This window comes from Emydura macquarii, unplaced genomic scaffold, assembly GCF_026122565.2.
Source record: "Emydura macquarii macquarii isolate MOO-44397 ecotype Brisbane River unplaced genomic scaffold, CSIRO-AGI_Emac_v2 contig_499, whole genome shotgun sequence".
In the NCBI taxonomy this organism is placed as follows: Eukaryota; Metazoa; Chordata; order Testudines; family Chelidae; genus Emydura; species Emydura macquarii.
In genome coordinates, this window is record NW_027130636.1 from 11,909,465 (window position 1) to 11,921,120 (window position 11,656).

The 11,656-nt window shown below is 39.5% G+C and overlaps 1 protein-coding gene across 1 annotated transcript; it reads left to right on the forward strand.

Moving 5' to 3' along the window:
- The first annotated feature begins 2,027 nt into the window (after window positions 1-2,027).
- On the forward strand, window positions 2,028-11,059 carry TRIM42 (tripartite motif containing 42). The gene is made up of 5 exons (XM_067538673.1): window positions 2,028-2,392; window positions 4,462-5,168; window positions 7,372-8,204; window positions 8,954-9,181; window positions 10,973-11,059. The coding sequence occupies exons 1-5, from the start codon at window positions 2,028-2,030 to the stop codon at window positions 11,057-11,059; spliced, it is 2,220 nt and encodes a 739-aa protein (XP_067394774.1).
- Window positions 11,060-11,656: the final 597 nt, after the last annotated feature.

Sequence of the window (11,656 nt, forward strand, 5' to 3'; positions counted from 1 at the left end):
AGTCAGTTGTATCCTGGAGGAAGCCGGCCCTTCGTGTGTTGAATGGTTTCAGGATGTTTTTTTATGAGTCCTGATATTCCTTCCATAAGAGTGCCTTGGCCAGGGTTCCATTGTTTGTGTATCTTGGGAAACATGTAGAGGGTCCCTGGCATGGGTTTGTAGGGGATGAAACTGACATTTTTCCGTAGTCTTGAGAAGAAACTTTGCTGTCAGTGAAAAGTCAACCACATGCCAGTGAATGACATCACCATCAGAGGTATCATACATTGTCAAAAGTATATGTTTCACCAAACTCATTGATCCAGCCATAGGTCCCCATCAGTCTATGAAAAATAGGACAGGACCAGAGTCTTCAGGAGGCATCATAATTACATGGAGACTAACCCATGAAGGTGCAAGACCCTGATAGGAGCAATACAGTCATGTCAGTCTTAATGTCTGGTAATCAGGACCGTTGCTGTTTATGTAAATAAGAATGCAAATTCATTAAATATGTAGATTAATCTGTTAAGTATTTGTGTGAAATCACCAGATTTCTGCAGCCTCAATGGATATGAGTAACACCAGCTTTCATGGTCATCATGTAGAACAAGCCCAAAGAACTTCCAGTGTCTGTTTGTGGCAACACAGGCCTTCCAGAGCCTGGGTCAGGATAAGTAAAAAGAAACCAAATCTCAGGATGGAATACATGATAAAAAATTTTAGCTTTGTAAAGTTTGCAAGGAAAAGCTTTCTAGAACAGGATGACCTTGCAGTGAGGGCACAGGGCTAGCACTTAGGAGACCTAGGTTCACTTACTGGCTCTGCTGCAGACTTCCTGCATGAACTTGGATATGACACTTATTCACTCTGAAAATCCTGTCGTTCCTCCATTGTAAAATGGGGATATCAGTATTTTCCCTTTCTCTCACCCTTTGTCCATTTCTCTATTCAGTCTGTAACATCTTCAGGGTCTTTTGTTTGTATATGTACAGCACCCAGCATAATAGGGACCCATACTTGGATATGGTCTTTAGTTGATACAATTTTTTTTTAATTAAAGGTAATAACTGAAATTGGCTGATACCAGAGCTCCTTGCTTTGTTGTATCAAATTTTTTAATAGGATGGCCCACACTGCCCTTGCCTTTTGGTATCAAACAGTTTGTGGGATTATTCCTAGATAGAGGGCAAATAAATGCTAATTGTCAATATAAAGCACTGAAATGACTGGGTATCATGCAGATGTAAAGGCAGATGCTGAAATTGTCCCCTCTGGAAAAGTGGGTGGCATCCCCTGTGCTTTTTCTGAAGCCTTTCCATCACCAATCCAAAGTGATGGGAAGAGACCGGAAGAGAAAGAAGTTAAACAGGACCAGAACCTGCCTTATTTTGGAGGGGGCAGGATGGGAAGGAGGAGTAGGTAGTCATCTGCCCTGAAAAAGACAAGATCTCATGCCTCTCTCCCATACCTTTGAGAAGGTAGGTGGAAAATCCTCATGTACTCTGTGGCAAGCTGGATCCTCATTGTGCAGCAAGTCTCCCTATATTCCTGCAGTACCTTAGAAATATTGAAGCAAATGATTGCAAAATATTATATAGGGTTTTACTGACTCTAAATATGGACATGAACGCTACAACCAGGCAATATTACTTGGGTTTATTTTCTATTCTATTTATTTCATGCTACTCCCAAATTTTCAACACACTACAGAATTTTCGACTGGAAATTCATAAGTGGCATTGGTTGCGGGGAGAAAATGTAACTTCTTCCAGCTCAGATACAATTTGTGTTGGGTGCCAATACAAGAAATAACAAATAAAAATCTTAGTAATTGTGACATATACATGATGTAATCAGCACATCACTTATATATGCAAATATGATTGTCTGTCCTTAGTTCAACAGCTTCTTGTGACATCATTATTCCGAACTGGAATGAAAACCATTTAGCCCAACACAAAGCCTGAATCATCAAACTGATCTCGTGTGTTTTAGAAAGTGTAAAGTAGTGGATAGATTCAAAGGGTCCAAGTGTCTTTGGATCGATGGCCAATACTTTATGCACATGTTGCCTATGTTGGCCATGTTGCCTGGGCTGTCATTGCTGTCCACCTTTGCAAGCGACCGATGAACAATGCTGTTTTTGTTGGCGTTTCTTCTTTACAGAGGAGCGGAACTGCAACTGTTTCCCCTGCCCATATGCAGAAGACCGTGCTTGTCAATGTTGTCACTGCTCATGTTCAGAGAACCCAAATTGCCTTTGGTGCTGCTGTTCCTGTTCAAATGACCCAGACTGCAAGTGTTGTTGCTGTCCCAGTGATGAGAACACCAGCTGTCAGTATTATGAAAGCAAATGCTGCAGGACTACCACCTCCCCAGCATACCTTCCCAGAACCCCAAGCAGACGTCAGTAAGTGCATTCAAACAATGATTCTTCAATTCTTTTTTTACTTTAGATTACATTCCAATGGATGTGCTGCATTTCTTTGGCAAATCAAAAATTGTCACTTATTTTCAGTGTGAGCCAGGTGGGACATGGAAAGTAGACCTGAGGTGATGGGGGGACAGTTTTCCTATCCTGCAAAATTTTTCCTTGCCTGAATCAGGAGGAAAAGTAAAAACAAAACACTAAAAAATGTTTGTGAATCCCAAAGCAAAACAAAACCCACACCTTGAAGTATTTTTTTTTCTTCAGTTTGGATCAATTGCAATGTTTTGTTTTAATAATTTCAAAATGCTCCATTTTACTGTTGACCTTTCTTTCTTTTTTTTAACCCCCAATTAAGCATAAATTTCAAAACAAAGTTATCTTGAACCAGAAAACTGGAATTTTTCATTTAGAAAGTATCAAAGTGAAATGTTTTGACAATTTCAAAATGTTTTTCTTGACTTTTCTTCAAGTCAGGAAATTCACTGAAAGAGACCTTGCTTTGTGAACAGCTTCGGCTTTGACAAATTGGCATTTTGAATTAAAAAATATTTAATTGAAAAATTCCCATCAGCACTAATTGAGTGAAAGAAGTAAAGAAAAAAAGAGAAAAGGAAAGGAAAAGAAAGGAAGAGGAGTGTGCAATGAGAAGGGCCACATGTTTGGTAAAGAGGATTGTGAAGTGAGCTTTAAGAGAAAAATATTGATTAATGGAAAATGGTGGTCAGGGTAGGAGAGTAGAGGAAACTGAAGCACCGACTGCATAAAAAATGTTTTTGAAAAGAGTGAAAGTGGGATGATAATGGTTTTAGGGGGAAGAAATGGGAAAACTTCAGCACTAAACATAGATTAAACTGAAAAGCAGATAGCAAAAAGAAGTGACCGCAGTGGTATGCCTGAGGCTCTAAGAAACCATAGCCAGACCAAAGTAGTGATAGTGATGATAAAGATTTAGACTGTGAGTGGAGGAAAAATGATTGATCTCCAGGCTCTGACACTGGGGGAGACAGGAAGTCGGTGGATCAGCTCTGGGAAGAATCTATTTAGTGTATGATATTACACACATTAACTGATATGTGGGGAAGGGCACAGGCAACAGTGGAGACAGCTGAGGGGGGAGAAGCAGCAGTTCTTTAGTGTGCGTGGGGGTGAAGATATGGGATTGAAAACAGCAGCAACAAGGGTGGAGCAAAGAAATGGAGTGTTGAAGGCAGTATTAAAGGAAGCAGATACAAAACCATTCAAGGCCGCAACCAGGTCTACAGAAATATATAGAATGATGAGGCAGTAATTTTATCTCATGTTTCTGGTGACTATGTTAACCACTTGAGTTTATGTCATCTTCACGGGAATTATCATGGAGAGACAATTGGCCAAGATTTTCAAAAGTGACCAGGGAAATTCTGGGTGCCCAGCTGGAGACATATTAGAAATAGCTTAATTTACTGAGCACTTTCTGAAAATCAGGCCTCTCTAAGGCATCCCAAACTGGGCACTGCAAAAATTAAGACACCCCAAATCACTCTTTAAACTTTTGGCAACAAAGATACTTGAGTTGGCAAGAGGGTTCTATTATAAGGCTGATTTTGATTTTGATTCTCCTTGTAAGTCAAAGGATAGTTAGATACAAAAGTTAATGTACCTGTTTATTCTACTATTCACATGAATCGGAGCACATTATAATAATTTCACAGGTTAAAAAATAGCATATAAACAAGAAAAAGAGAAAAGATGGAGCAAAAATAGTGCTTGATGGTGACATTGGTGTAATAGCTGCAACACTGGTGGTGGGGGTGGTGGAAATGAACACTTTGAAACACTAAAACAGATAGCTTCACATGCATTGTACAAACATATGGTAAATTTGCAATCACTAACATGAACAGAAACACTTGCTTGTATGCAATGCTGGCAGAATATAGCACAGTCATAACCTGTTTCTTGAAATAAAAATCTTGGGAGAATAAAAATTGATGAGTTTGCACAGCAGAATTATGTACATTAGAATCTCTTTCTTAGTGAGTATCCTAATATTTTGTGTCTGTTTTCAGTTCAAAAGTTGTCTTACCAAGGTTTGGAGGTAAAAGCGACACATCTATCATTACACTGGAGAAGGATGCATCAGGACATGCTTTTCGTGACCAGCTCACTTGTCCATTGTGTAAACAACTGTATCTCTACCCGTTTATGCTGCCTTGCAACCACTGCATTTGTGAGAACTGCATAGGTAAAAGCAAAGCCCAGGCTGAAGTAACTGAGAACTTTTTTATCATCATATGCCCAGTGTGCGTCAAAGCACACTGCCTCCCCTACACTAATAAAATTCAGCTGAGGATAAATTACCTGAGGGCCAAACTGGCTAAGAGATACATGCGCAGCCGTGGCTTTCTGAGATGGAGATTTGACAGAACCCAGGGACCAATCTATTGCCAAGTCTGCAAAGAGAAGAAAAGGAAGGCATTCAAAAGATGTCTTACGTGCCAGCTGAATTTTTGTAATGAGTGTCTAAGGTTATATCACAGTGACATCACCACTCAAGACCACATTTTTACCAAAGCCTATCGAGAAGATCATGGACAGAGCTCTTGTTTATTCCATCCCAACTCAAACATCTCTGAATACTGTCTAGATGACCACGAGCTAGTCTGTGTGTTCTGCAAGGACTCACTGCACAATGATCATGAGACGCTGCCCTTGCCAGTGGCATGTTCCAAGGAGGCTGCTTCACTCTTCAGTGCTATTGCAAAGTTTAAAAAAGGTTCTTATTTCAGCTTTTCTGCTTGCTTGCACTGTTTTTAAAAACTCTGCTATTTGCTATTATTTAACTGGGAAAGCTAAACTCAGACATGCTCTCTGTGGGCTGAATTGTCCTCTAATCCTTTGCAAGCAGAGGGGACAAAGAGCTGGTGAATTCCCACAGGGGAGGCAGAGATAGGGCAATCATCTTCTCGTGTGATGTTGTAACACTGGACCCAAAAGAAAGCTCACTGTACGAGGAGGGATCTGCATCTTGACAGGGACCAGGCTAGAAGAACAGGTGCTGTGTGAATGGGGAGCTCTAAGATTCAGGGGCCAGAACTCCATCCTATTCGGCAGGGCGTGGGGAGAAACATCACTTACTCTAGTACAGTAACATAATAAACACTCTTAAACAGGACATTCATGGAAATGCTCTTTCCATGATCAAGAAGTCCTGACTATTTCCTTTTAGCCAGTTTTACACCCATGCTGACAGATGTACAAAGTGATCATCACTTGTTCTGAGGTTGCACAGTGAAGTAGCTCTGCTCAGTTTTGAGTCCAGCACCTTCCTCAGTTTCCTGACCTTTATTATGATCACACATTGACACAACTTCCCTGGAACATTCTATTCAGGCTCATTACCAAGCACCAGAATAGGAAATAGGATTTTATAGTCTTCTATTAGTTACTGCATAATTAAATGTGGGTGGGCACTGTGAATCAGGCAGGTGAAAGTGACTCATAGGCAGTGAGGAATAGGCAGAGACCCTTAAACTCTCAATTTCCAGACCATCTAAGGTTTAGATTATAAAAGATTTTTGAAGAGAAGGTTTCAAGGTGTCATCTGGCATCCCCTGAAACACACTTTCCACCACAACTCTTTTAATGAAGTTCTTTGCAAATTTTCCCCTTTTTTTAGTGAGTGCCACAAGTTTAAATCACATTGACACATAACAGCCACCAAAAGGATAAGCTGTGACAGATATGAAGCCTATCATCACAGGGCTTCACTGCTGCAGTCATTAGCAAGTCATACCTGGGTGCTGTAACAGTCAGGCTTTACTGGAGTTCAACAGCGCAATGGTCATGCACTCTCCCCAAATGTGCCTTCTGTGCTGGGGTGGCCCAGAGCCAGCTAAGTCAGATATTCCCTCAAACTGGGGGAGTTTTCAGCTGTGCAGTTATGAAATCTTTATAGCCACTTTACACTGCCCAAGTACCACCCAGGAGTTAATAGGGTGGACCAGAAACTGATCCTTACAGTTCATCAGAAATAAGAGTTTGTGGATTTCCCATCTTGCTACAGTTCCCTGCATCACTCTCCATCCATCTCACAGTCCTCAACACCCCTCATCAGGTCCTCTGCATCTCTGACATTCCCTTCCATTCATCCTTTCCTTTTACCTACCCAACGCTCCCCATTTCAAAACCAGATGGTATACGCCTCTCCCTCCCCATTTACTGTTTCCCTCATTGGACCCTCTCCCAAAATCCTGCATCTCTCCTTTTCCTTCTGCTTACAGGTGAATTTATGTTTATAAACATTTTAACCAGGATATTATCCCGGCCACATCTTTTAAATTCAACAGAAGTTGCATGGCTAAATTTCTATAATAAATCTTTGATCAAACAGAGGGGCAGAATAAAAAACAACTCAAGAAACTCAAATAATTGCTGCTATTTTCTAGTATAGTTTTCCTAGTAAATAATACTTTGCATTAACATGGTAAATCTCACAAAGGTCACACTAAGCTTTATGATCACTCATAAATTAAGCTTCAAAATATCTCATGTGAGGTAGATAAGCATTATCCGATCTATTTTACAGAAGACCATATTGAAGCACTGAGAAGATGAGGCCAAAATTTTTGAATTTGGATATGTAAATGTATGCATCCGAAGCCTCGCTTTGGTATTTAAAGAAGTGGCCACCTAATTTTCAGAAGTGCTGAGCTCTGGCACCTTTTAAAATTAGGTCACCTATATTAAGGTATCTAACTTTATGCATTCAAATTTGAAAATTTTGGCATTAGTAACTTCCAAGGACACTTAGCAAGCAGTGGCACAACTGAGGGTAGAACATTAGAATTCTGATTCTGTCTTATTTTCTAACGTTCCTGAAGTCCCTCTATGCTATACTTGACCATCTTGAGTCCTACTAACTATCATACAACATTTCAATGGGATGTTGAAATTATTGACTTGATTTTGTTTTACAGTCCGATATGGGGTTGATGATGACCTAATGGAAATCCTTGTGTTAAAGAATAACTTTAAGACCTACAAGGAAACTAAAAGGAAGGAGATCAGAAATGGATTCATCAAATTACGGAACATTCTCCGTGAACGAGAGAAGGAGATGATGGAATTGCTTGAGAACATTGAACTTAAAAAACAGAAGGGAATTGTAGAGTATGTGGAGCACACATCCAGAAAAATCTCTCAAATGGACAGCCTTATTCAGTATTCTAAGGAGGCTTTGAAGGAGGAAAACCAGATTGCATTTCTGCAATCTGCAAATTGTTTGGTAATTGAAATAGAAGATGCAATTGCAAATATTTACCAGCCCAGCCCACGACTCAGAGAAGACCCCATTCAGAACCTTAAACTCAACTTTGAAGAGCTTTCAGCCAACTTGCATAACCTTTTCCCATCACCTATTAGAATGAAGCAATCAACTGATAAAGCAAACAAAGCTCCTTACCCCTGTACGTCAGACATAATGGTTCCAAGGCAAGTTTCCAGCACCCCTGCAGAAAAGCATCCAATGGTGCGCCGAAGTCCATCTTTATCAACCTTAAGTTCACTATATGAATCAAGTGTGATGAGAAAAGAAATATGTGGAAGACCAAAATCCACACCTCCTCCTCATCGTAAACAGTATAATGAAATGTTTGCATTTTGGGATGCAACTACTCAAGTTCCAAGAAAAGAAAAAAAACATCAAAGCCGCGGTATCATTCACACTCCAGAATCATATGACAATGGATCATCTATGGTTCCAGGCCTAGTTATCATCTACCAGACTCTTGTATACCCAAAGGCAGCCAAAGTAAGACTTGTAAATATTAAAAAAACATGTGTAGACTAGGTGTCCTGTCTTAGCCCAAAATGTTTCTTGTCACCTTTTTGGTTTAATATAGCTTAAAATATTTATTTGGTGAATAAGTGATGCTGATAAAGTTCATTGTGAGATAATAAATAAGATACTAACCCCATAATTATTCCCATTGTAGTCAATGGGTCCATTATGAATATTTACTACATGGAAGTTCCAGTACAAAGGAAATAGATGTTGTATTTTAACATTAAATATTGGCATAACAGGACATTATATGTTGTGGCTCATACAAAATCAAGTTAGTTTTGCTCAGCACATCTCAGGACTGGGTTCTATTTCAGTGATTTTAAAAAAAATATTTTATTTATTTATTTATTTATTTTACGCCTGATATATTAATCGGTTCTCAGCACTTATTAGGAGCCCAATTAGGTGAGGTGCCAAATAAGTCATGGAAGGTGCTAAATGCTTCACCAGATATTAATTTCAGTGTGGGAGATGAGGGTGCTCTGAACTTCCCAGAAAGTGCTTAATGTTTTTAAAAATAGGGTCCCAAATGTTATACCTTTCATTTATATTACATGCTTTGTTAGGCGTGTTTTAATTTTTAAATGCAGAAGCAGCATTAACAATTAAGAGAAAAAAATGGAGACCTATCTCCCAAAAAATGGAAATGAAAATGTGAGAAACTAAAACAAAGGACACATAATTTGGACAACATAGATCTTTTTTCTCCATAGATTTACTGGACATGTCCCACAGAAGACGTGGATTTCTTTGACGTAGAGTTCTATGAAGTTGTTTCTATTAGTGCTGATAATATCGTCCAGACACAATTAGCTGGAGAACTGCATGGCATAAAGCATCAGAACCTTGAGATACATAATCTGGATCCAAACACAGAATATCTCTTTAAAGTTCGTGCCATCAATATAAACGGTCCAGGTCAATGGAGTGAAATTTGTAAGGTACAGTAGAATCTTCGTCCCTCTTTCTGTAGTTATATTGCCTTTCCACCCTCCCATATTCAGTTCCAGTTTTCTTTGTCTCTACTCATGAACAAGAACACATGCCATCTGGTACTGCCTCAGGCAAGTGACTCAGACAACAATCCTGAGAGGTTTCTCCACAAATTATTTTTTTCCATTCAAATTTGCTACAGAGTGTCTGTGTCTTTCCCAACAGCAGAACTCACCATAGTTACAACCTTCATTCAAGTGTGTGTATATATACAAATACACACATATGCAGTGACTAGGGGCCCAGTGTCCTACGTGCTGTATGGACACAGAGTGAGAAATCGTCCCTGCCTCCAAAGTGTTTACAATCAAAGAGAGTTAGACAGATATGGAGTGAGAGAGGAAGGAGAGGTGAAGGTTTGAGAATGTCCCTGAGTTTATGGTTTTAAATTTAAAAAAAAGAAAAAGCAAGATTTTCAAAAATTAGCACATAATTATCACGAGTGCTGAGCACCCAGCACCACACACCGATGTCACCTCTGTGTTTTAAATCTTGGCTAAAAATATATATTCGGTCCATTTATTTTTCCACTTGGAAACATTATACATTAGAAAAGCAAATCATCCCAGTGCAGAGAGCCAGCAAAAGGCTCTATGCACCATTTGAGTCCCAATACAAGGTTTAGGTGGGTTTTCAATACATACCCCTTTGCGTAAGTTCTCTGTGAAAGGATGGATTTCACTCTGCAGTTCCATGCAAAACAATCTGACTTCTCACTTCCCAGTTCCACTTTGCAGAGTTTTACCCCTCCAAGGCTCCAGTCCCTTGTTACCTGGACTTAATTAGTGTCTAGCTTTGAAATGACTCAGATAATTCACTAGGGAAGTGCTAATGATAATACTACCCATGGGCCACCAGAACAGCTCCACTTCCCATACTTCCCATATTCAGCACAGTATTTTCTTTTTCCTCTGATACGCTGGAGTACTATATTAATTTTTCTTTTGAAAACAGTTCTTTTTACAGGCAGCAGAGTTTTATTAATATTCCAGATTAATCAATCTCCATGCCCTGTCTGATGAGACTGCCGACTTGGAAACTAGTTAGTTCAAGTTCTGATGGCATTTTTTGTGATTGGACATTTGTCCACCAAGAACTAAGGGGGAGCTTTTCAAAAGCACCTAAGGAATTTAGGAGCACAAGTCTCAAATGATTTTCAATGGGGTTTGTGTTCCTAAATGCCATAGGACCCAGATCCTCAAAGGCATTGGGGTGCCTAAAGCTCACTGACTTCAATAGGAGAGAGGTGCCTAAATACCTTTGGGGATGTGGGCCAAAGTGCTTTTGAAAAATCTCTCCCTAGATGATCTGCGACTGGCACCTAAAGGTTGTTGATAGGTACATTTTAAAAATCATTAAATTATACACGGACTACCAAAGCTCAGCCATTCGGTGATGATGACGACTTTTGCTTACTTTCTACTTGCCCCAATGGCAAAAGAGATCAGCTTCTATTTAGACAGCAAAGTAAGTGACTGGATTTTTCAAAAGAGCTCAACATAATGGATTCTTTTGCAAATCTGTCCCTACGTGGTAGCTGAGCTGTTCTGAAAATGTGCCCTCTATTGTGGATTCTGAGTATTTGAAAATTTGATGCTGAGCTCCACCAATCATGTAGACCACATTTTGAAGAACTCTATTATCCCATCGTTTAACACCTGAGACACTAAGTCCATGCAAATGTATGTATGTTAAAATATTCCTAACTTTGACTTTGTGTTCTTGTTCCCCAATTCCAGGTAGTTACTCCAGATGGGCATGGGAAAGCCAGAGGCAGATGGGGCTTGCTGAGGAGTATTCAGTCTGCTTTCTATAAACAGCTCTAAGCTTCAAAGAAACCAGACAATGTTTTTTTTTTTTGTTTTAAAAGGACTGAAAAAATTTACAATATTTTTGACTGAAACTAGCATGCAGCCTGAGATCTGAAAACAAACGCCTCAAAATATCATCTCCTTCCAACAAATAAAGATCTCAACATTGTCTTTTGCCTTCTTTATTCTAGAAATATCACCAAAACATGAGGAAAATTTTGTGCTCTACATAAAAATATAAAGTGCAAATCCCAGAAACCAACTCTGGGGTGCATAGCACCTTTAAAGAAAAAAATAATGCAGACTGACTTCTACATTTTCATTGCGTGAATCTGCTAAATTAATATTCTGATTATTACTTCCTAAGAGGGCCATTCTGAACTTGTTTATAAAGTGCAATATGGGCCAGCAACACATTTTATACAGTACACATCATAAAGCCCACGGCACCTATCTGTGCTTTGTACCAGAAGTTCATATCCCACCCTGCTGCCTCCATTCCTGGACCTTGATCCTGCACAATGCAGAGTGAGAGTGTTAGGAGCATAGGTGCAAGGTAAAAGGTGATAAGTTGCACTGGGGAGTAATTAATGAGTGCATGAGTACATGACC